The sequence below is a fragment of the Typopeltis vanoorti genome, chromosome 7 (genome assembly GCF_054136105.1).
Source record: "Typopeltis vanoorti isolate ZY-2024b chromosome 7, IOZ_Tvanoo_1.0, whole genome shotgun sequence".
In the NCBI taxonomy this organism is placed as follows: Eukaryota; Metazoa; Arthropoda; class Arachnida; order Uropygi; family Thelyphonidae; genus Typopeltis; species Typopeltis vanoorti.
This window is the reverse complement of record NC_143555.1, coordinates 25625655-25653165: the sequence shown is the minus strand read 5'-3', so window position 1 is coordinate 25653165 and position 27511 is coordinate 25625655. Positions and strand designations below refer to the sequence as shown.

Below are 27511 nucleotides of genomic sequence, written 5' to 3'. Positions count from 1 at the left end.
GGGCTGTTATCGCGAATGTGGAGCAATGTTTACCTGTCAAAAAGTATCCTCTTTGTGAAGCATTATTATATTGTGTTTAATTTTAGGAATCATGCAAAGCCCGGAAACAGTGGTCTTGAACAGGAATAACTGCAAAAATATATTGCTATTCTGTAGGTGTTCATCACACACCTAGTACATCCTGAATGTTTTCCCCTGATGTGTGTGTGTGTGTGTGTGTGTGTGTGTGTGTGTGTGTGTGTGTGTGTGTGTGTGTGTGTGTGTGTGTGTGTTAAGGTCTGGAGCATCCCCACTCCCCTACACACACCGCATGATAATTTTTATTTTACGAGTAAAAAAAAAAAAAAACCAGAAGAGTTTCAGTTTAATCATCAATTTTATTTATATCATGCTGATTCTATGGCACATTTTATTTTGTGAAGAGCTCATATATATGTGCACATACATACAAGGTGTGACAATTTAATTCCCAGAACGGCCCCATAGTGTCGCCTGTGTGGCGATCTGGCTGGAGTTATGTGAGTAATTGTGTTTGAACATCTTTAACTAATGCGTGCATAAACCTCAAGGCGATGTAGCCATTTGCAGGTTGGCTATTGCAAAAACAATAGAGATCTGCATGTTAACATTACATTTTGTGTAAAAATCAGCAAAACTGTTACTGAAACATTGGAGCTGTTGAAAGTGGCATATGGTGTGGATGCTCTGAAAAAGTCAAGTGTCTTTGAGTAGCATTAGAGATTCAAAGGTGGGGTGAGAAGATGTGAACGACGACCCAAGAAATAGACACCCCAAAACAAAAATGATGGATGCAAATCTGAACAGAGTGCAACATTTGGTATGGTCTGACAGACAATTAAGTGTGCGATTAATTGTTGATGAATTGCAAATGAATCAAGATACAGAAAGGGTAATTTTAACTGAAGAATTGGGTATGCAAAAGATTTATCTGCAAAGTTTGTGCCTCAGATCTTGAATAAAAGCAGCGGCAGGTTCTGGCAAAAATATCGATTACCAAAGTAGGTCATTCTGCTTATTCACCTGACTTAGCTCCCTGTGATTTCTGGCTGTTTCCAAAATTAAAGACTGCTCTAAAAGGATGATGATTTTCCGACATCACTGATATCCCGCATAAGGTGATAAAGGAACTTGAGAGTATTCCAGAAAAGGAGTTCCAGGTCTGTTTCCAAAAATGGGAACACCGTCTAAACCAGTGTATAAATTCACAAGGGGGACTACTTCGAAGGCGACATTAGCCACTAATGTCTAGTTCTGAACATAGGTTTTTTATAGGTGCATTCTGGGAATTACATTGTCACATCTTGTATATATTAACCTACTTACCACTTTTACTGTGGCACGTGGATCATTGGAAACACAGCTGTTTTGTTGATGTTGATAACTAATTTTGTTGTCATGGCATATGATTAATAAGAGGATAAAATATGCAGAAATTATAATCTTTAAAGAGGACTCAGGTAACACAAATTATTGCCCAAACAGTGATGCAGTAACTTTTTTTAGGGTAACATTAAAAAATATATGAACAGTAAGCAGCAATAAAAAATTATTAATTATTTTTATATATCATATAAAAGTATATTGTTTAAAAATATTTTATGCAGCCTAATGTTTTTTTGAATGTTTTCTCTGATGCTTCTTATTCACATCATCTGCTCTCACTAATGTTTCAGAGTTAATCAGAATTTAGAAAGCAAACTATTGTTATAAATATGCGTGAGACCTAAGGAATTCTTTTTAATGAGAGTTTTTAATATGATTTTTGAATATTTTTCGTGGAAGTGATTCAAGACATCTATAAGTATTAGAACTAAAATTGTATGTAAATGATAATTTTTCATTAATAAATAAATATTTTGTTTTATTTTATTTATTATTTTATTTTTCACTTGGTTACACTATAATAAATTTAGTTTAATCCTTTATCCAAGTGTGAGCAAACAAAGTTTGCACCTGAAAGTATCTTCAGGACTGGGGTAAGGTGGTACAACACTGGGCAACTCGTTGCAAAGGTGGAGCAAGCTCACAACACTCCTATCTCAGTATCTCCCATAATGCAAAACACATCTCCTTGCAGATATGTATAATGTTATGCATTAAGGGGAGGGCCACTACCCAGACTAGTTTCGACCTTTATCTTTCGACCTATATATTCCGAGCCGAGTGTTGTGAGCTTGCTCCACCTTTGCAACGAGTTTCTCAGTGTTGTACCACCTTACCCCAGTCCTGAAGATACTTTCAGGCGCAAACTTTGTTTGCTCACACTTGGATAAAGGATTAAACTAAATTTATTATAGTCTATAGCCAGAAAATATGTGTAACAGCCATTTATATAATATACTCATTGGATACAGAAAGTGCTCAATTTATGAAAAGCAGTGTGTGTGACTTGAAATCAGTTTGAATTGCATTTGAGATATTCGATATCATCTGGACACTTTACAAATTTTAGAAATAAAATTCCTCCAAAAGATGTGGAAATTAACATGCTGCATAACATCTTTAACCACATCAGATATAGTTCTAATCATATCATTTTGAACTTTGGAAGAAGTTCCTTGAAATACAGTCAGATCCTTTAAATGACTGTCTAAAAGTGAATCTTACTTATGGAGCACATTTAAAAATTCTATATAATTTCCTTGATTAGCTGAATCTTCAGACTCATCATGATCTCTCAGTGGGAAGTGCTTGCTTAGCCAAATAGCATATGCCATCAATTAATCTTTTTAAAAACATCTTTATTTTTCTCTACCTGTTCATTATGACTGATAACTTAATTTTTTTTTTTTTTTTTTTTTTTTTTTTTTTTTTTTTTGGTCAGTGAGAGTGTCAATTCTTTGTCTTCCAAACATCTTAAGATTTAAAAATGATTGAACATATGATTTGTTGTGCTCATGTTTTTGCACTGCTGATGTTAAATGTTTAAGGTTGGAATATCCATGCTTATTGCAAACATTTTTCTCTCTGAAGAGTAATAAAAAAGGCCAACAAAAAAAGTCTTGACTGCACTTCACATCCAGTTAACCTTTCTACTGCAGTGTATTGTGAAATAGAAAAGTGTCTCACGTACTCAGTTTTTGCATCTTTGTGCTTACTCAATAAATTTGGAAGAGAAGGACGAGGCTTACCTCTTTTGACTACAGTCATACCATCCTCAAACGTTCTGGCAGACAACGGGACATTCATTAGATCGTCAACATTGTTTCCCATTGTACATATGAAAAGCAGAATTACATTCTGCTTTTCATTCAGAATGTAAGCAGAATTGGGCAAAAGTTATAGATTTATGGAAAAATTATATATGAAAACTTGCCTACCAAGTCAGTTTGCACTTCATGCACGCTAATCATATGATGGTTATGACAGGATGAGCACTCAGAAAACAAAAACAGCAACTCATGACAAATGACTATGTTCAGTTGGATTGGTTGGCACAATAACCAGTCAACAGCCACTGATTTCTAGGTACTATTGTCTCAGTGCTCATCCTGCCTTGCACTCTGGGCAGTTTAAAAACTGGAATGTTATGAATTTGATCTGCCACCATCTGTACATCTGATCAAAGGGCTCAAAGGTGTATGGATCTTGGATGCACACCCAGACTGTTAACAGCAATGTGATGCAATGTTTGTGCATCAAAAATTATCCTCTTCATGAAGCATTATTATATTGTTTTAATTTTAGGAATTCATGCAAAGCCCGGAAACAGTTGGGGAAGTCTTTAATGGGAATAAATACAAAAATATAATTTCAATGATATTAATATTCCATGGATGTGCATCATGCACCTAGCACATCTGGATTATTCATCCCTGATTTATATATATGTTTATTTATAGGTCTTTCGTATACCACTCTATGAAATAATTCCTCTTAATACTGTTGTTGGACAGTGCTGTGTTTTGGATTTGAGCACTTACTGTAAAGGAAGACCAAGGAGATTTTCTGAAGATGACATATACATTTGTGAATATCGAGTAGACAAATCTGCACACATCTTTTACAAGATATCAAAATCCAAGTAAGGTTTTCTATAAGATTTATATACTGAGTAATTTTTGCTCAAATGTTTACCATATTAGTACATGCACTTAATATACTTCTATTTATGTGTGACTTCATACATCATTAAGTAGTTTTGCCTTTATATACCAATGGATACTGTTAATTTTCATTATGTATATGAATAGGTACATTCTTTTAGTAGAACTGCTATGAAGTCTGCTAAAATATTGCTGCAGAAACACAAACCAATATGTTTTTGTGTGCAAGAAACATTTTTAAAAACCAACGAGGACCCTATCTTCAGGCGTTTCGTTGTTGTAAGGACAGAAACAGATATGGTCCTTCTTATGGAGGAGTTGCTATTTTAGCAGGCAGCCATACTTACTTCCAATTTATTCATAATTAATACTGCTTTAGAAGTAATAACCATTCGTCTGTCAGTGCGATTTCTTATTTCACAGTGGTCCATTTATTTACCACTAGATTCTGAGTTAAATGTGACAGACCTTCGTAACTTTATATTGCAACTGCCTCAGAGTGGATACAACACATTGTAGGGTAATGCCAACACGAATGGACAGGACTGTATCGTTAAGCATATGCTTAACGATAATGAACTCGGCACCTTCTTCCATATAACTAACCTCTGTATTCTGCAGTTGATCTTACAGTCTGCTCTCATGCATTCTTCCACCTCATGGAACGTGGAAGAGAACATATGTGGAAGTGATCATTTTGCTGTGATGTATACTTTGTCCTCACAGGAACTTTATTATTCTACATGGATGCCTACATGAAAAATTCACCACACTAACTGGAATACTTTTCTCCATCTTGTAAAATTTGATGCTGAAGCAGATTATAACAGATTGTATTGTCCAGGCAGCAAACTGCAGTTCCAAAAATATCATTTCAATTTCATCTCCATCCAAAGCCATGGTGTAATTGTAAATGCCAAGCAGTCAAAACAGTTAAGCATGAGATATATTTTATAGATACTCTAACACATGGAGGAAAATGAATGTGGGTAGAACACCTTGCTGTATGATGGTTGAGTAATAGCTAAATACAAAGCAATTACAGCCACTTTAGAGGAAATCTCTTTTAGAATCTTAGCAACTGTCTCCTGAATTTTTAATATTGAACGAACAACAAGAGAAAGAGTGGCCAAACATTTTCTAAAAATGTGCTCGAGCACTAGAAGTGTACACTCTCTTGCCAGTGCAGTGGGGCCTGATGACATCCATTATTATTATTATTATTATTATTATTAGACCTGCTTGGAGTCAAATGACTCATTGCTGGAGGTCCACTATCTCACACATATCTCCTCATACCATGACTTAAATTAATTCATTATCTCCACTTTCAGGCAATGCATTCCAACCACCCACCACTATTCATGCAAAAAAGTTTACTTCTCACCCCTTACTCACAACAGCCTTATTCAATTTCCAGAGATAGCATCTTGTTTCTCTCCCTTTCTCCACCGATTCTATCAAAAATCCCATCCACATTAATCCGGTAATAACCATTTATCAACTAATATATCTCAAGCATGACACCCTCCCCTCCATGTGAAGCACTTTTCATTCTTATTATTATTATTTATTTTTTATTTTTTGCTTTTCTTTCCATATTCTTCACCCTACTTTTCCTGAGACTACCATCACTGGGATCCAATGCCTTGCAGCTGTGTTTACCATATGGTGCAAACCATAGACATCCAGAAAGAGAGGGTTGGGGATCCACAGAGTTTGCACTATTTTGGCCTCTGCTTTGGCAAGATAGGTGGTTCTGTATGTTCTGGACAGGATCAGGTGGAAACTGGGCTTTGTGTGAAAGTGTCAAGAGTTTTTACAGTGAGTCTCCTTCCTCTGTGGTCTGGGGATAGGGCCCAAACCTTTCTGCAGTGTACATATATTGTCCAGGGTAGCCCTGGCATTCCAATCCTGAGCACAGTCGCTACTTGCTGGTGAGTGGACATCCATGTGAGGCTGTATGGTGAGTGGAGAGCTTTGGCACTGCATAAAATCCCCCTGAGAATGAATGCTCCTTCATCCTTTGGTTAATCAGGGGCTCTCATTAAGCCCCACCCATGTAACTTAACCTTAAAACATAGAAACACCAACTGAAACTCAGAATAAGAATCAGAAAACATCAATGCTGCAATCATTTTAGCTTTTTTTTTTCTTAATAATACATTTAAATGTCACCCTTTTTCATCCTGAAGAGTTTGGAAGGGTTGGTAGGATCTCTAAATCTGTGAAAAAGCTGCAGCAGGATATACTTATTGAAGCATGAACAAAGACACAGTCAGAAAAGTTGCTTTGTGCAACGTCTACCATGGGAATATCAATTACTGTTACTTCCCACAAAACTTTTAACTTTTCCAAAGGCCTAATATCATAGTGGGATTCTCTGATATACCAGACAAAGATATCTCCCAAGTTAAAACATCAGGGAGTGACAGCCATGAGTTGAAAACCTACATATAGAGTTGGTCACCTGTTTCCCACCAGAGTCAACATCGTCACATTTAACACACCAAAACCTATTTCAACCGCACAGTAAGCCTCCACATCCCAAACTATTTGCTCAGCTTTAAATGTTAGAAGTGTGGTCATTCTCAAACTGCCTACTGTGGCTCAGCCATTTGCACCCAATATTGCAATAAAGACCATGAGAATAAATATTGCGAGAGCAAAACATCAAACTGCCCTAATAATGAGGGAGACCATCCAGATTACTCTCAAGCATGCCAAAAAAATAAAATCAGCAATACATCACTTACTAGGAGACAAAGAGACATTATATCACGACAATGGCAGCAACATCTGGTAAGCTCGCTTATGTTGTGAAGGCAGCTCCAAAAAAAAGAATCAACGGGGATCCAAATATGTTGATACTTCAACCAGTTACAATATCCCTGAATGATTAAAGGAGATCAATCAATATGGACTCACTCCTGAGAACATGCTAAAGATATTCTGGCTACAATAAAATCAACTAATAAAAGAGATAATGGAACTTGCACTACAGAAGGTCCAAAACGTGCTTCAAGATTCTCTAATATTAAGATGGATCAACTTCAGATGGCATGGATGCCTCTGTTTCACCTGAAGAAGATCAAATAATTCACGTACTTATTGTCCTAGAGGGAGTGCAATTTGGATGTTTTTCCTGATGAAGGGGAAATGATGGATATTAGCCATCCTTAATTCTCTAAAAAGAAAAAAATCCAAGGCTAATGAAAGCAGAAGTACTCAACATAGAAACCCAGATAATAACACCAAAAAAGAAATACTGAAAACCAGTGAAATTATCATGGTTCCTTCAAAACTTTGGTGACATCAAATTAGTATTGCAGAAGTATATAAACCAGTATGTTTCTGCCTGCAAGAAACATATCTAAAGTCGAGAGATTATCAGACATTACCAAATGCTACCTTCATTCATAAGAACAGGATAGTGGATAGACATGCCCATGGTGGGGTCGCCATCTTCATGGGAGCAAGTCTCACTCAATATGAACATACAATTAGTTGCTTTCCTACTCTCAATTGGAACTCTTAACAGGGTGCTGCATCTACACCCTCCTGCCAAAGATGTCTCTCAAGATTACCTTGATGATGATGTCATATTACAGTGATTAGCCTTCTTTTAATGGAGAATTTAAATGGACACAACATTCTTTGGGATAGTGCTTGAACAAACATCAGAGGAAGAGTTGTGGATTATATGCTTGATAACAACAATCTCTCCCTCCTAAAAATGAGAAGTAATGCCTTCTTCCATATGCCTACCTTAATATTCACTGCTGTAGACCTATCTGCTCACCCTCCCTTTTATTACTCTCTTCAAGTGGAAGACTAATGACAATTTATTTGGGAAGGAACACTTTCCAGTGATAACCACCTTCCTTCATGGGAAACCATGCACCACATTGCATATATCATGATGGAAAATTGAGCAAGCTGACGAGTTCACTTTCTCATCATTAGCAGAATTTGAGTTTGCGATGGGTCAGCTCTTCTTCCATTAGTGATGCAAGAAGCATGTAACAGTTTATTATACAAGCTGCAACGACTATAATCTGAGAACATCTAGCCAATTTCAAAATTTTCCTAAACCATGGTGGAATGATGACTGCACAGTAGTCAAAGAAGCTCAGAACACAGCTTGTGGTATTTTTCAGAAATATTCTACAGCAATAAACCTGATTATTTTTATGGCTATTTTGCCTGATTTTGTTTAGGAGTGTCCCTTCTTTAATGTCATTGGCTTTTTACTCAAGAATTCTTAGGGCATTGTAGATGTATTTTAGAGACAAATATATGTAGCATAATAAAAGAAAATTTGCACGTATCTTTTCTTGGATGTTGTTTCCTGTCTTCTTTCTGCCGTGTGCGTACTTCTGCTGTTATGGTGTTGAAGGGGGAGGGGGGCTTAGGCAATGTGGGAGAAATAATTGAAAAAACCCGTTTTTTTTATATAATATATACATATATTATTTTTAAGAGTGGGCGGAGCGTTTTTTTTTTTTTTTTTTTTTTTTTTTTTTGTAGGGTGGGAAAAATGAAAACGGAGGCTGAAAATAGAAACTTTTTTAGGGGAAGGGTTTATGGGAAAAGGAGGCCAGGGAGAGAGTCGATTGGAGTGCAACAATGTGGGTTGTCGTCTGAACTCATGGAGAAAGTGGATGCTATGTCGTGTCGGCCTGGTGTTTCTGTCTTTTAAGTGTTTGTGTTATCGCCTGTTGGTTGGAATTGTGACCTAATTTTTATGTGTGTGGAGCTTCCAAACCTGATGACTTTCAAACATACCCAGGCTCTAGCAATACACATTTGTTGTCAAAGTCAAAAGGAATCCTGCATGTATCCTCCATGATCAGAACAACCAAAACTAAAGAAGTTTGGGCAAAATCTGGAAAATGGAAGGTAGATATACCACCCACCAGCTCTCTATGCATGAGCACAGTGGTTGCACAGTTGCTTATCCAACAATACAAATGAATTGCATGAGATTAAGTCTTAATAAGCGCTTCCATTCCAGTCAGTGTAGAAACAGAACAGAGGAAGTTGCTCTTGCTACACTCCAACATGGGTCACTGTCATCTTACGCATTCTCATCTGATGAGCGCTGATGATCCACTGATGTGTTAAATTAAACAGTGCAACATGCATCTTATTTGACATTTTCTGGTGGAGTGCCAGCACTTTCCTCGAGAAAGGAATGAAAATTTTACTATCCTGGCCAAGCCATATACTCAGGCAGATTTTATGAAACTTAAACCCTCTGTCCAAAAAGAAACCGAACTTTTGATAGAAAATAAAACACAGGCCAATTATAATTATTCAAATCATTTATTTCAATCAATATACTCTCCCTCAGCTTTGATACAGTGTTTGGCACTGTCAATTAATTTGTTAAAGGAGTTTTTTATATCAGTTTTTGGGATACTGTTGAGGGTCATGGTTACTGCCACTTGAACGTTTTCAATGGTGTAGTACTGCTTTCCTTTCATCAGCAAATAAAGTTGGGGGAGAGAAAGAAGTCACAGGGTGCTAAATCAGGTGAATACGTCGAGTGATCCAACACACACACAAACTTGGTTTTTGCTCAAAAACTGTCTCACAATGTTTGAACGATGAGAATGGTACATTATCGTGCAAAAGCGACCAGCTGCCTGCATCACAATATTCATGCTGTATGCGACGAATTCTCGCTATCAATCACTTCAAAACTTCAAGATAAAACCCAACGTCGACTGTTTGGCCAGGTGGAATGAATTCTTTGTGGATAATGCCCTTGGAATCGTAGAAACAAATCAGCATTGTCTTTACTTTTGACTTCTCCAAGCAACTTTTTTTTCAGATGCCCCTCTTCTGATGATTTCTACTCAGCACTCTGGCACTTTGTTTCATGCTCATACTCAAAACACCACATTTCATCACCAGTAACGATCATTTCAAGAAAGTTTAGCGGCTTTAATGAGGTCCTTGCAGTGTTCAATTTGATACTTTTTTGGTTATCGGTCAACTTGTGGGGAAAAAATCTTGAATTCAATTTAAGAAGGCCAAACTCTCGGTCAAAATGTTGTGCACAGTTGATTTTGGAATCCTCATTTCATCTTCAATCAATCTCACGGACGATTTCGGGTTTTCTTTGATGAAATCACGCACTTTTTGGATTTAACTTTGCTCAGTCCAGTTTTTGGATGACTGGGCTTTTTGTCATCTTCAAGCGTCTCACGACCACTTTGAAATCGCTTCAACCATTTGTAAATTTGAATATGGGATAATCATTCATCACCATATGCTTTTTGAAGCATTTGATGCGTTTCAGTAAAACTTTTACCAAGTTTAACACAAAAGTCAATCGCAGCTCTCTGCTTGAAACTCATTTTCTGACCTTTCGTCAAAACACTGACACTCTTGGCACTATAACTCGGCTTCTAATGAAACAAATGTCACAAACAGTTGACACAACACTAATGAAGGTTGCCACTTTCAACGACAAAAAGATACAACAGGTGGCATTGCTAGTTTCTTCTATTTTCGAAAACTTCGGTTTCTTTTTGGACAGAGGGTGTAGATAGATTGCATGAAATTTTTAAATTTTTACAAACAATTTATTTTTTTTTAGATTTGCTTTCTTGTACATAACATTATTTAGTAATTTATACTAATTTACTATTTACTAAGGAGACAAATTAGTAAATTTTTCTCCTCAATGAGCTGATTTATTATTACCTTGAGTATACTGCATAAACTTTGGTTTGGCACAGTATGACCTTTTCTGTCCTTGTGTCAGTAAACAGAGTGGATGAGGCAGATATTGAAAGCCCAAATTGTTTATTGTCTGTTGGGTTTCATGAGCAGTATGAGCAGGTGTGTTGTCATGCAAAAGCAACATGCTTCTTCTTGGTTTCCCACAGCATTTTTCCTTCAGTACTCCTTCATTCCTTCAGAGCTGTTGAATAAACTGCTGCTGAAACACTAAGAATTACACTATCCATATCCCAAAAGATAGTGGCATGGCAAGAACCTTCCCTTCTGACTTTTGGGTTCGTAACCTTTTTGGCTATGCAGAACCTTTGTGTCTCCAGTCTATTGACTGTTGTCTGATTTCTCAAAATGACCCAAAATCCCTTGAGATGACAGCACACATTCTGTCTTTTTGGTTGGCCTTTAACCATTTGGGGATCCATTTTGCTGAGTCTCTTCATGTCCAGATGTTGGTGGATAATGATCCCAAATTGTTCCCTGGATATCTCCAGAGTCTTTGCAATGTTTTTGACTGGTATTCATCTATCATCAAAGATCATGGCATGCACTGCATCAATGTTTTCAGGGTTGATCGCTGTGGAAGGTCATCCTTATCTAGGGGCATCTGTTGTCTCATGGTGCCCAGTTAAACTTGGCCACCCATCTGCCAACTGTTGGATATGCTGGTCACAGTTCACTAATGTCTCACACAAAGTTTAGTGAATCTCAGTTGCAGACTTTTCTTGCTGTATGAAAAAATTGATGACAGCCTCTACCTCTGTTTTCGAATTTCTTCTAACTTCTCATGTCTTCTTATATATCCTAAAAGAAAATGGGCAAATTATTAGAATTTGATGAAACATGGGGTTAAAGGGTTTTAAGATATGTTCTTTCTTGTGGTTATATCAGCTTCTTCAATATCATTTTTATTCTAGGTGTTTATCAGTTTATAAATATATAACATACTAATTTTCAATGCAAGCATTTGAAAATATCATGAAAATCACTTCTGCAATATTGTCATTAAAATGAAAGAATATAAATTGTTGTGTTTATTTGCACAGATTGAAGAATAAAAAATAGCATATTTGCTGTTGCTAAATAAATTGCTAAGGTGATCTTTTGACACATTTTGGAATAGGCTGTTTATTTTCACATGAAGGAAATTCCAAGTAAGTGTACTTTTAGTCAAAATGACACAAAGATTGCTCTGTTGCAGTTAATCCACTAATTGCTCCACATTCACCATTAAGGGATTAATAGTGGAGGAGAGTACTTTCATGATAAGTGCAGTTCACTTTACATGAACTGTTCATGTTTTGATCCATATAAAATCCTGCTGATCAGAATAATTCATACAATTCATTCAGGGGTTTATCTTAAAATTGATCTTAAAATCTGCTCCCTCCCCTGCCATTTTTCCACTGCTCTTGTGGGATGTCAAAGAGAACATCTCTGAAAGCGATCATTTTCTTGTTACTTAAACAGTGTCTGTAGGAACTGTATTCTACACCAATGCCCATGTGGAAAATGGAATAGTCTGACTGTAATACTAAAATATAATGCTAAAGTAGTCTGTTATACCTCTACCAGTGAAGCAGTAAAGCAGGCGTTCCCAACCCTATGCCCATGGGCACCATGGCGCCCATCGATCAATTTGTGTGTGCCCGCCGCTGTTCAACCGTGTGCCGTATAGTTTGAAATAATCACGTGCACATCACACAACCATTGATGGCATGCTATATGACGCATGCGTTAATGACACATGACGATTATTAAACGCATACAATGTAAAGTAGATGCGCATTCGAAGTTGCATTCATTTAACAAGAGAATTCAAAAAATTTGCTTGAAAAAATAGATGGTGCCTATCGCCCTATCGGTATTTTCGAATGTACTCTAGGAAACAAAAAGGTTGGGAACCCCTACAGTAAAGTATGTAGCAGATGATATTCTTCAGGTAGCAACAGCCACATTTCCAAAAACATTGTCTTGATTTCGACTGTATCCAAAGTCTTGGTGGAACTTGGAATGCCAAGCAGCCAAAAAAGATCAAGACAGAGTATGGGGTATATTTCTTCAATATGCTATCACTTCAAAGTTACTTTTATTAGGCCATAGCACGTTATGTGAGACATCAGAGTTAAAAAACAATTTTGGATCCAATTTACATCATCGATTAATCAAACAACCAGTGAAAAAACTGTATAGGATAAAATTCAGAAAAATGAAAGGTTGATATTAAACAGACTGTTTGTCTATCTTGGAACATAATGAATGTGTTGTTACTGATCCCAAAACTATTGAGACCCTTTCGGAGAAAATTTTGTCCATCTCACAGCAACAACATTATATTCTCCTTTATTTTTAATATTAAAAGAAAATGAAACAGTGGCTAAGATTTTCTACTGGTGGACTAGAGCCATACAATCAACCAGTTGTTTATGAAAAAAACTAAACAGAACTGTTTTACTGTCTCATCCCAGTGAAGATAATATCCATTGTGAGATAATAAAACATCTCCTATTGATCTTCTTTAGCGTGGAAGAGTTTCTAGATTCTTGATGTATGTCAATTGTCAATGCCATTCCAAAATGAGAAAAAGAGCCAACACAAGCAAACAGTTATCCACATATTGCTTTGACCAGCTGTCTTTATAAGATACTTAAGAAAATGATTAAAAAATTATCAGTATTTAGAAACTCTCCAATACACAATGTAGCTTTCATAGCCTTCATTTAACTTTGACTGTTTGGTCCATTTATAAACACGTATAAGAGATGCATCCTGAAACAAGAACATCTGTTTTCAGTTTTCTTTTACTTGGAAAAAACTTATGAAACAGTCTGGACATATTAAAAGACCTGTATGGTCTCAGAAGGTACCTTCTTATATTAAAAATTTTCTGTGAGCTAAGTTTTCGAAGTCCAAGTGTAAATATGGTATCTCAGCCATATCATCAAGGATAGGGTGCTCCCCCTAGGCTCTGTCTTAAGTGTAACACTCTTTGCTGTCAAAGTGAACTCAATCACTGAACATCTTCCTTCCACTGTAGGCAGTGCTTTATATGTTGATGACTTTCCAATTTATTTTCTGTCGCTCTTGTAACATGAAGGTAATTGAAAGAAACTTCAGCCAGTGGTTGATCATGTCTCTGCATTGGGCTTAGTATGTGTTGAGGTTTTTCAGCAGAAAAAAGTTTGTGTGCAGTTCTGCCATGAACTACTCTGCACTCCAATCTTGATTTAAGAATGAGACAAAGTGTTATTCCAGTAGCAACAGAAGCCAAATTCTTAGGACTCATCTTTGACACAAAGCTCGCATTTCTTGCACACATTCATCAACTATGAGAAAAGTGGAACAGAGCATCAAATCTCCTTTGCACTTTACCCCTCTACTGAATTGCTGCAGATCGATCTGTTGATTCATTTGTATTGTGCACTTACACATTCAAAGCCAGATTATCTGTCATAAATATATGGTTCTTCAAGGCAGCGTAGGCCCATCTTTCATCAGAGTATGTGGAACTGGTGCCTTTTGCACATCATCCAAAGTGGTTATGTTAAAATAAAGTATTTTCTTTACCAGAGCATCCTTCTTGAGCTATTATCTTTTCTCTGCATTGGGAAGCTCAATATCATACACAAAGATGCTTATGTACCTTTGGGATGCATGTTAAAGAGATTATGCAAGCTATTGGCATGAATGTCGACAACATGCACCAGACATAACAGCATTTCTCCAAGGCCTATTTGAAATTCATCCCGCAACTGCTTACTTTTTCAACTAAGTGGTCTCATACTCTATTCATCTGTCTACCTACCCACAATTGTTTAAGGTACACAGAGTTTAGCACATTCTGATTTCTTGTTCATCTGTTTTTTTATGTAGTTCCCACCCCACAAATATAATATATTTGTGGGGTGGGAACTACATAATAGAATATCAAAATTAAAGGTATTCATCTTGTACAACAGTTGAAAATCTCAAAAAGCATCAGGTGAATTAAATATATTAAGAGAAGAGAAAGGTGAAAAAGATCAAGACAAGGACCAACAAGTAATGTGAAGGGAAATGATGGATGGGAAAAGATAAGAGGAATGAATAGCTTGCTTTGTTAACTCTGATGAAAATTAGTGTTTCTGCTAAATCTTGCCACCTTTAGACAGAGAAAGGAACATATAATGCCTTATGGATGTTTATAGATGACTGGTCAGTGAATGTTGTAATTGTTTTTGAAACAAGCAATCTATTAAGTTGGATATCTATTGTTTTTTTTTTTCTGTTTGTAGTTTGTATTTTCATGCTAAGCTGACTGTGCAATCTGAAATTTTCCAGAAAAAAAAAAAAATCTGGAAAATCATTTTAGTATCTTATATATTTTCTGTCATATTATTATGATTATTATGGGCTACTCCAAGGAGTTCCTAGACTCATTGAAGGATACCCTTGATGCCATGTCAAGAACTATCCAACATTTGCACAGTATCTATCATACTTTGCTTTGAACTCATTCAGTCATGGCACCCACAACAGACTCTGGCAACCTGTTCTACTCTTTCTCTTCTCTCCAAGCAAAAAAAAAAAAAAAAAAAAAATCTGGTTCTAACACCCTTGCTAACTACACTCTTACTCAGTTTCCTTTGGTGGCCCTGTTCTCCCACCACCAGACCTGTTTTGAAAAATTGCTTCTGAATTAATCTTGTGAAATCCCCTGAGTAATTTGTATTTCTCAATTATATCAGCCCTTTTCTGCCTATCAACCAGTTTCTGTAATGTACAAATCTTCAATCTGTTCTCGTTAGGTTCATTCCATAGACGTGCTACCATCTTGGTCACTCGCCTCTGATCCTCTCCACCTCCTCCTTATCACCAAGAAAAACCTAGTGCCCCGATCTGCACGCAGTAGTCAAGATGGCATCTTATCAAGGCTCGATAAAGAGGAACAATAATCTGCTTGTTTCTGCACATCAAATATTCTTCAGTAACCAAGTAATCTGATGAGCTGCTTTAGCCACTTTTGCTATGTCCCCTAAACTTTAACTCCCTATCCAGTAACACTCCCAGATCTCTGGCTTCATCAATTTCCTGGAGTACAGTTCCAAAATGCATAACCTCACACTTTGCCTGACATTAAACTGACATCCATTCTCCTTTGCCCAGTCTGCCAATGTATCCAAATCTTCCTGCAAAAAATTTGACACGTATTAACTACTGCTCTACCCAACTTTGCATAATTGGCAAATAACTGTGATTAACGATAACATTAACGATATATAACATTAACGATATAGGAAAGGATCCTTTCTGATCCTTTCCTATATCGTTAATGTGCAAATTAAACAGTAGTGGTCCAGCAGCACTCTGCTAGTCACAGGTCTTCTTTTGGATTCTATTCATGATTAAACTATTCTCTGATATCTCTCCATCAACTGCCCTCCTATCCATTTCACCAACCCTATATTCATCCTCTGCAGAACTCTACAGAACCCTGCAGCACTCCACTAGTCACAGCCCTTCTTTTGGATTCTATTCATGATTAAACTATTCTCTGATATCTCTCCATCAACTGCCCTCCTATCCATTTCACCAACCCTATATTCATCCTCATGTGCTGCCTTTTATGGATTAGAATTCCATGTAGTAACCTGTCCAAGTCCTTAGCAAAGTTCAGCAGTATCACTGTAAAATCCCATTACCTCTATCCAACTCAGTATAGTCAGTGACACTGTCAATTCCTTCACAGCTTCACATGAAACTTGGGCTGGTATACCATTGAATCACACAGATGTATTATAGTTCTGCAGTATGCTATGCACCTCCGTCTTGTTTACCTTAGTTCCCATATAAGCCTTTGCCTCTCTCATTCTTGCAATATCACCACCTGAATGATATACTCTTGCAAAGTATTCACTTAGTAATTCTACTATTTCGGCTGATTCATTTACCTCTCTACCATCGGCATTCATTGAATTCTGCCATATACATTCTTTCTTTTACTTGCAGCATATTGAAAGAACTTTTTGGGATTATGTTTAGCCTGCATTCTTTTCATACACTACTTTTGCCTTTCTTACCACACTAGTTACCCTTCTGGCCTGCCTAGTGCTATTCGTGTGCTTGCTGGTCATCTTTCTCCTTAAATTTCCTGCACAGTTGTTTCTTTTCCTTTTTTTTTTTTTTGCAGCTCCAGCTTAATCATGATATTCATCCCTACTTGATTTACTCTCCTGACTTTAGGTATGTAGTCTGCCATTACCTCCCAAAAACACTCCTTTACCACTTCCCACTGTCAACAGTGTTTTTTGCAGTTTTGCATATGCTTTCATAAATTTAATTTATGAAAACATTTCAGTTTATTTTATTATTTTTCATGTGAGTTTCAGTCGTGGTTGGTGGTTAACCTATAACATATTTATTATCAAATGGAGTAAAGGTTAAATAATCCAGGAATTCATCCTGGTCTTGACACTATACATGAAACATTTTGTTCAAGCCTTTTAAGTTTTCTCATATTGAATGGCTTTCCCATAATGTATGGCAATATGCACATCCAAAAGGGAAGCTAGCCTTGTGCATTATGGTATAGTGTGCCACTCTGATGTGGTCATATGCTTCTATATTCAAGTAACCTAGTTATGAAAGATAATTTGTTTGCATACTTAATCTTGGGTGAAGGAAGAAATCAAAAAATATAATTTTTTCTCAAGTATAATTTACTTTCAGATCCATCATATTACAATAATGTGATAATGCACTATTTTGCCATAATGGTGTATTATTATTAAGATAGACCTCCACTGAGTCAGGGACTCATCAACTGAGACCACATACTATCTGCATCAGCTGTCATACTGATTTTTGAATTCAATCACACTGTTTGCACACAAAATGTTAATTGTGTGCAAACAGTGTGCATTCCAGTCGTGCACTGCTCTGTGAGAGAAAAATCTAACTCTCACTTCTATCTTGATGAGATTCATTCTCAACTTCCAAGTATGCCCTCTTGCCCCTTTCTTAGACACCCCATAGAATGAAAAATTCTATCTCTTAGTATGCTGTATGAACATTTCAGAAGTTTATAAGTCTCAATCCAGTCACCCCCCCTCCCTCTTTGTTTTGTTTGCTGGTATCTGAAGTTGACAAATTCTCATTCTGTAATCAGTATTCCACAATCCTGATATCATTTTTAGCACTCTCCTTTGCATTCTCTCTCTCTCTCTACTGTATTAAAATCACCACAGAAACCAAGCGCAAAGTAGTTCAAGTAATAAGTAAGATATTACTTTGATAACTTGACTGTTATCAAAGCCTTGAAAAGAGGCAAAAATTACATCCTTATCTTTACATCTCAAGGTTTGTTTCAGCATTGCACTTATCCTCTGAGTTGTATTTGCAATCTTTGCTATATGCTTCTTGACCATCAACATCCTGTCTACTAATTCTCCACGATCCCTAGCCTGATCAGTTTCTTCTAGCATAATTCCACCAATATAATATGACATTGGATATGTAATCACACCAGAGTGCATGACTTTACAGCTAACATTGAACTGATAGCTGTATTCACATGCCTACAATTTCAGCCTATTCAAATGATTGTGTAAGTACTGCATATCAGTCACTGCTTAATTACCCTGCCTTGTGGCACACCACTGGTTACCATAAATCTTGCAGACTCAGATCCCTCATATACCACTTTTTGATATCTGTGAGTCAGTCAGCCATCCTCTTATCCATGCTAATATTTTATAATCCAATCCCATATTCTCCAATTTATGCAGTAGTTTCATTGTGCATTCTGTGAAAAGCCTTAGTAAAATCCAAAAAAAGTATTGTGGCGTATCAATTCCACATATCTAACTCAATGGTAACAATATTATAGAATGTTAGCAAGTTGCTCAAATAGGACCTTCCATTAATAAAGTAAATCCATGCTGTTCAATGCAAAGTAGAAATTCTCTCTCAATTTCTTAATTCGAGCCCTTACCAATACTTTTCAAATTCTTCATCATTGCTTCAGAGATACTGAGAGGTAGATAGCTGGATACATCCGTTGTTCCACAACCCTTGTATACACTATAAATGGAAATCTTATATATAAATTGTGTGTGTGTAAAGAAATTTCTGTTGACTTGATCTTAGACTATGAAAACCAAACTGGATAGTGACCTTTCCCATAAGGCTTGGCAATATATACATCCAAATCAAAGTTTGATGTGCAGCTTCATCCCCAAGTGGATGTAGTTTGCATTAGTGAGGCGACAGAAAAAAAAGTCTGTTTCAGTATAAAATATTAAGATATTTGTTTTAAATTTGGAGGGAATCTTCTGGTTAGATCATAATTGAATGTGTAGTCTATGTTTTGATAATTTTAGGATTTAACCTGTTATTTTTAGTATATTTTGTTTGTGTTTAATGTGATATTTGTTTAAACAATGGCAATCACTATTAGTCACCATCAATTAATTACCACATTTTGCACCCTGTCATACAAGCTTTTGTAGCAAATAGGAATTACATCATGCTTGCATTCCAGTAATTCAAAATGTGGCAGGTAAGGATTAGGAAGTGGAAGTGTGGCAACATAAAGTATAGGAAATGGGAAGAACTCAGTGATACCAATTTAAGTATAACTGATTTTAGTAGCGACAGTAGTAGTGTGTTGGAGGAATGCAAGCAGCTTGATCAACAGTGTTGGAGATGAACATAATGTGGAGATGGATAGAGCATTAGGAGGTATAGCAGATTTGGAGGATGGTCGTTGATTAGTGGGATGATGTTAGTGGAGATTAGCATGTTTGCAGAGAGAGATACTGAGAGAAGAAGTGGATAGTATGAAAAAGGAGTTGAGACATGTGAAGGAAAAGATTAGGAGACTGGGAAGGCTGATTGATGTGATGCAAACAAGAATAGGGGTGAGAGAGTTATAGGAATGATTAAAAAAAAAAAAAAAAACTGTGGCAGAGCCAGAGAAAACGGGAATGTAAAGATGAGATATTGCAGGAGCAAGGGATGGGGAAATAAACACAGGTAAGGGAGAGAGAGCACTTGGGGGGGGGGGGTCAGAAGTGAGTAAGGAATGAACGGATCATTAAGAGAAGATGTATGGAGATTCTATAAGTTAAGAGTGCAGATAGAATGTCGGAGAAGGACTTGTCTGGAGTCACTATAATATCCTCTATATTCCCTTGAAGTACATATCATTAATTTGATGATGATGAAGATTTGGAAATGATTCATGTCCATGTAAGACATCATAAGGCTGGAATAAACACTTGCCACTTACTTGGGGGGGGGGGATGGAAGCAACACCAGAGACTATATATATATACACACACACACACACACACACACACACACACACACACACACACACTAGACTAAAAACTATACTACACTAAGCTAGCAGCAATGAAAAGGAGAACTCCGCATTTATTTCCTGGTAGAGTAGAATTCTACTAAGCTCAAAGGCCCTGCCTAGTTTGATGAACAAAATCATTTATGTAAGTGATTGCCTCTGTTTAATTGGACTGAATTTGGAATTAGATGTTGGGAAAAGAGAGAGGAAAACATTGATATTGTAATCAAAGAAAGAGAAAGCAGGGAATGGAAACAGGTGAGCATGTGTGAACCAACCTTTAAGGTGGATAAATGAAAATCAAAATTATTAAAAAATATATTCTAAATGTGATTTTCTAAGGACTGAGATTTGAATGGATTAGTCACTAAAAAAATGCAGAAATACTGTACATATCCAAGGGGGTATGGCATTTCACGTTAGAGGCTTAATGAAAGAGCACTGAAAAAGGATTAAAAATATTATTTAGTTATTCCAGTATTTTGTGTCATTCTCTGAGATGAAATATTGGAAGAATTAAATAATAGTTTTAATCCTTTCTCAGTGCCGTTCACTTGATTAAGCTTCTAATGAGTTTCTCCCAGCACTTTAGCCTTAACACACAGATATGGCCATTATATTTCAGAAATGAGAGAGAGAAGTTTTGGAAGTTTATTATTATTATTACCATCTCAAGATCCCCCACAGATTCAAAGACTCAACATGGGAGTTCCCCTTGGCATACACTCAGCTCATCATACTATGCCTTAAATATATTCAATTTCTCTGCAGAAAATACCACTCTCATGCAGTGCATTCGAATCATTCACAAATCTTCTTGCAAAAAATATGCATCTCACTCCTTTGCTTGCACTCTCCTTATACAGCTTCCAGGATTGAACTCTTGTTCGCCCCTGATCTCCCACCATTTTATGGAAAACCTCTTTCGACATTAATCCTATAACAGCCCTAACTAACTTGTACATCTCTATCATATCAACCACCCCCTTCCTGTTATCCACTAGACTGCAAATGGTATCTTCTCGACCTTGCTTCATACTCGACATTCCAGAGACCAGAAACTACCTTAGTCAATCACCTCTGGACCCTTTCCAATATCTTTCATTATTTTGAAAACCAGGTGATCAAATCTGTGCACAGTAGTCCGTATTTGGCCTAATCAAGGCCTTATACAATGGAACCAGAATTACCTTACTTGTACAAGTCAGTGACCTCTGCATAATTCCCAGAATTCATTATGTTTTCCTCGCAATTCAACAATGCATCCACCAAATTTTAGATTCTTATTCACCATCACCCCAAGGTCTCTTATTACCTCCAACAGTATATCCCCACCAAGAGTAAATTCTACAACTCATCTTTGTTTCCCAAGTTTTAAAACCTTACATTTTGCAACATTGAACTGGCATCCCTACTTCCATGCTCATTCACTTAATCTATTCAAGTCTTCTTGTAAGGCTGAGTCTGCTCTGCTTCTCATAGTTCTTCCCAACTTTGTGTCATCTGCAAACAACTGAATATCCATACTCAAAGTTTCCCCAGTATCATTAACATACATGTTAATCAGCAGTGGCCCTAAAACAGACCCCTGATGCACATCAATAGTGACTTTTTTTTTTCTAGAATACCCCCCCCCCCTCCCAACATACACAGCTTGCTAAATGCAGCAATGTAATATCCAACCCCATCCACTCTAGCTTGACTATCAACTTACCATGTGGTAAGTTGATAAAAAGTTTTTGCAAAATATAAGTATACCACTGTGTATCAGTCTTCCTCGTCCAATACAGCTGTCACCTTGTTGTAATAAGTAAATAGATTAGCAAAATGATCTCCCTTTAGCAAATCCAGATCCTGATTCTCGCTAGCCTCTCCAACACTTTACCCACAATGCCTGACACACTGATTGGCCTATAATTTGATGCTTGAGTTCTGTCAGCTCCCTTATGAAGCAGTACCTCCTTCCACTCATTTGGAACTTGACCCAGTGTAAGACTCTTAAACAAATATGTCAGTTCCCTGGCACATTCCTTCAAAGTACCTGGTAATATTTCATCAAGTCCCATATCCTTATTAACATCATGTTTGCTCTGTTTTCCCCATATACTTCTTGCTCACTCGCAATCATTCTCTCCTCCTCATTCTCCACTGTTCTCTATCTCTCTGTGATGTCACATTCACAAGGATGAAAGACCTTTATGAACTGCTCATTAAATACATCAACTATATCCTCTGCAGCAGTTATCCTTATACCATTTTCTCCAATCAGTGCAATCCTGCCCTAATCTTTTTTTTTCCCCCATACACTAACTGCTGCCCTTACCAACCAAGTTACCCTCCATGCCTTTTCTTCGTGCTCCTCATGTAATTAATTATTACCTCTCATCTTATGTTGCCTCCATAATGTCGTCTTGTGTTGTATGCTTAATCTCTTCATTAATCCATTTCACACCTCCTTTATTTAACCTTCTGACTCATGGAATGCATTGTTTCTACTAGATAGTTTTTAAATAGCAACAAAAGCACATTAATGATCTCCTTTCTGCCCAATTCGTCATTCCATACTACAGTTGCAAGCTGTCTCCTGAACTTCTGATAATCACCAACCTTGTAATTTCACATATACCATTTCCTCACATGACTGGCAACCATCCATGTAATCACTTTATGGCCAATCTCACCAAATGGAGGAAGATTTGACACCATTTATAATAACATCCTCTCATGAGATGATCAAATCGAAGATCTTCAATCCTTGCATGCCCTCTGTTACATAATGTCTGAGGTAGTTATCCCTCAAAACATTTTAGAAATTCCTTTTCTTTACTTCCAGTTGCTATGTCATCATACAAATCTGTATTGCAATCATTAAAATCATCCTTTTCATGGTCACTACCCTCCACATTACCAAGTCTATAGCAATATCCAACTAAATATTTCCTTTTATTCACATCTGTCTCATACCACACTGCCTCAAAATCTCTGCCATTATTCCCACCCCCCTTTCACATCTCTACCTTGTATGGACATTCTTTTTTTCTATCATCAAAGTGCTCCACCTCCCTTTTTGCCTTTTCTGTCTTCATGAAAAACATCATACCTCATCTCTATCTTGATTCCTATCATGATGTCATCTTCATCCAACCATGTTGGATGTCTCAATTATTCCAACAATTTTTTGGGTGAACAAACTCAATCAATGCAACCATTTCATTTCCCTTGTTTCTGATACCTACATTCATATACACAAATATAACAGCTCTCATTCCTGGATTTATAGCAAGTGTCTCTGCTACCACCTATTAGATGTGATTTCTCCATACCTTCTCTGGTCATTTCTTTGTCTCCTTTACCATCCCAGAATCTTCTTCAAATCAAACTGTTCCTCTTACATTCCAGGCCATCCAATTTCTTTCTTGTACACACACACATTCTCTTTCAGCATTGACCTTTCTCAAGTTGTTTCTTTTTCCATCCTGAGTCTCCCCATTTCGTCTCTATCTGTCTTTCACACTTGTTCTCTATACTCATGCCACCCACTCCTCCATTCATAAGCACCACTTCAATCCCTGCTTCATTACTATTCTGCTCTTTCACATCACTACTTACTTGCTCAAGTTAATCTCTGCACCCATTACTCTCCTTTTCAGCAGCATTCTCTCCATTTACCATTCATATGCAGTCCCATCGCTCTTATACAGTTCAGTTTGTTCTTCAAACTCATTTCACACATTAACGAACTTTGCTCCTTTCTTTTCACACATTTCCACTAACATATCATTCATAATCCTTGTTCTCTGTCTCATCTCATCACTGCCATACCTGGGCAACACACTGACTACCTTTCCTATAACATTATTATCTTTTATGCTTTTCAACAACCTCCTGGTATCCAATCTTACATTCTCCTTTTTCCCAGTCAATTCATTTGTTCTTGCTTATCCATTGCCTCAGTTCATTTTACCTCCTGGAAACAAATCATGTGCATCTTCTCATTTACCATCTCTAATAATCAAACATTCATACAATGCTAGTCACAATCTTTTGTTACCTCTTTCATACCAACATCATTTGTTCTTGTCTTGACTCTTCCATACATATCTACAGTTCTCTTCATTTCACTCCACACCCACTTCATCTCCTGCCTCATCTTCACCAACTCGGCTTTCAAATCTTGCATAATTTTTTTCACTATCATGTGCTCTTGTGATCTTAACATCAGTTGATACTTTATCATCAGTCAAACTCTTTTCCTCTCTATCACTTCCACAGACTTTCTGAAGATTTGCACAATCTTCCTCAACTACTGTTTCAGTTACAACACTGTGTTTCCTGCTCATATTTAAACAAGCTTTGTGGTCCATCCTACATACCCCACTTGTTCCTTTCTCTTATTCAGCCTCTTCAGATATTCTTGATATCTTCCCACATATACATGCTACATTCATGTCAGTGTATACCATTTTGTTCCTGTCCTGTTCAAATTCACATCATTACTTTACTTGTCTTTCATGCCGACTATGCAGCAATCTACCTTTCACTGCCATATTGTACGAAGGGACGTCTGGAAATTTCTGATAAACACCTAGAACAAAAATGATATTTAAGCAACTGATATAACCACAAGAAAGAAAAAGAACAAATTGGGAAGCAGTGCATTTGAGGCTGTCTGTGCAACATATATATATAGACCTTCCTATTATTGCAAGGAATATGCAGGTTAGCTTAATGCAAACAGAACCAGTAATTGTGGGAATTTTAATTATAGGGTAAAAATTGGAACAAGGAAAGAATATGTGAGAAGAAAGAAAATGAAAATTATAAAGACACTGAGAGAGAGAGAGAGAGAGAGATTATTGCTTAAAAAGAAGTGCATGATTGATTGGACTTGTTTTTTGAGAATGCTAAATTGGATGATAACACCAGACGGTTTCTCCAAAACTGAGATTGCCACTGTGCTTCGTGTTGGGAATGATCATTTTTGCTTCACCTGAAAGGTGACAGCATGTGGAATTTTTAGCTAAGAAGTACATGTGAAACTACAGAACTGGATTATGACAAACATTGCCAAAAGTTTTCAATTAACATGTACAAGACATATTTCTAATCACTTACAGGATTAACACACACAGAAAAAATATAGCATTTTTTAAAAATCTCCAGTATATTTATCCATTGTAACATGGACATCATCAGGGAGAAAAGACATGGACGTCATAAGTATCTGCATTCTAAACATGAATCAAAAGATATGTCACCTAGCTCCTGACCTTAGTCTGCACATCATTTATTGCTACCTTTCATGTATGGGAGTAATATATTATTATTATACAGGTATCTCCATAGAATGAGAATACTCATTGTAGGAGATCCATTATTGACACAATACGTACCATACCTGTCCTTAAACTCATTCACTGATGAAGCACTCACTTTCACTTCTGGCATCCCATTCCAACCTCCAAGCCTTGCTAACCACACTGTTACATAATTTCCATGGATGACCCCTCATTTTCTCCCCTTCTGCCATGTATTTAAAAAAGGCTTCAATGTCAATCCTACAAAACCCCTTTAATAACTTCTTTAATTCTATATCATGTACCCTTTTTTGTCTATGAGCTAGTTTTTGAAGCCCACAGACCTTCAATCTGTTCTCATATGGAGCATTCCTTAGACTTGCCACAATCTTTGACACTTGACTTTGGATCCTCTCCGCCACCACTGCATCCTCACAGAATCTGGATGACGAGATCTGTGTGCAGTAGTCCAGATGTGGTCTTATTAAAGTCTTATATAAAGGCATAGTAACTTCTTGATCCCTGCTTCGTGTGTTCTTCAACAACCAAGTAATTTGGTGTGCTGTTTTGACCACCTTTGCAATATACCCTCTAAATTTCATTTCCCTTTCTGCAATCACCCTTTTGTGGGTGTGATGCACATAAAAATATATATATTCATACATAATAATAATAATCTTCTAATGCCTTATATTTCCTTATAGGGAGTAATTGAGGCCATTTTAGTCCTATATAAACTTTTGAAGAGTGAGTGGGCAGTTCAATCTCTACCTATAGCCAATTATTGATGGCTGACCCAAGACTATCACTAATCTTAAGTGGCATCCAGTGAAGAAATAGCAAACAAGTGCCACCATCTCATGGTCACCCACTCGAACACAGATATGTTCTTTTCTGAAATTATGTGGATTCTACTGCCAATTTTTTTCTGGAGTTTAGAGGAGAAAAAAAAACACTTGCTTATCCCAGAGATTGATTAACTTCAACCAGTCAAAAAAAAAAAAAAAAAGGTTTAAAAAAGTTTCTCTAGTCAGTGAGTAGAGTTGAACATAGATCTCTTTAGGCGAGTGTTGGATTAATGAGTACTAATGTGTGATAGATATACTACATTTTGTGGGGTAGAATCCACATAAAGTGTAGTGTGTACAGACTGATCCTGAGATACATACTTACATAAGAAATTCCCACGATACACAATATTTGCAGACAGCACTTAGGCACAAATGGTGTGAGTAAGTTGACACTCAACCCCCATCATCCCAGTTCCTGCGTATCTCTTGCTGTGAATGCATCTTTATAGTGTTGTGCTTATTTTCACATTTTTTGGTGTTTTACCTAAATATTATTCACAGTGGCTGGTGGTAAACATGCCTTTGAATCAAAATGTGAACCATCTCACAAACTTACTGCAATCAATCTAGAGATGAAATTACAGATAATATGAAGGTCAACATAGCTTATCGGGTATAGCACATGAACTCGGTCTTGGGTATTGGCAGTAAATACCATAGTAAATATCAAACATGCCCCACTTCCTTAAAATGCAAAGAATGGCTGAAGTTACCTTTACCTGCTATAGAGAAATTTATGAAGAAGAAAAGAAAGCAAAAGTTCAAATATGTCTTGACAAATTTTTATGATGACTAGCAACTAAACAACCCGCAACAATATATACAGTTTTTTTTTTATTAAATTTAATCATACTGGTGGAGCATTTTGGATGATTTTTTAGTTGATAATTCTTGATTTTCTTCTTTTATCCGTAGAATGAGTTTGGATTAATGAAAGCCATGAGTTAAAAGTTAATGTGCAGGGACAGTTTCCTGTTAATATATTGTATTCAGTGTTTAAAAATTGTCCAATTGGATATGCTGTAAAATGTATGTATCTTTTATGTATTTAATAGAGGATGTTTCTTATTTTATTTGTGTGTGTGAACCTGCAAGAAACAGAAGATCTCTTTTTCAAAGGTTTTTGTGAAACCAAAAAAATTCACAAAACTTATTATTCTCTGAGATGATAATGATATTTAATGTATAACTGGAAATTTGACA

The 27511-nt window shown here is 36.7% G+C and overlaps 1 protein-coding gene across 1 annotated transcript in view; it reads left to right on the top strand.

Annotated features, from left to right (window-relative positions):
• The window catches only part of ash1 (histone-lysine N-methyltransferase ash1), a 585771-nt gene that overhangs the window by 528341 nt on the left and 29919 nt on the right, over positions 1–27511 (top strand). Inside the window, exon 24 of the mRNA XM_090395574.1 lies at positions 3864–4045. Coding sequence (XP_090251700.1) covers positions 3864–4045 — 182 coding nt within the window. The remainder of the gene's footprint in view (positions 1–3863; positions 4046–27511) is intronic.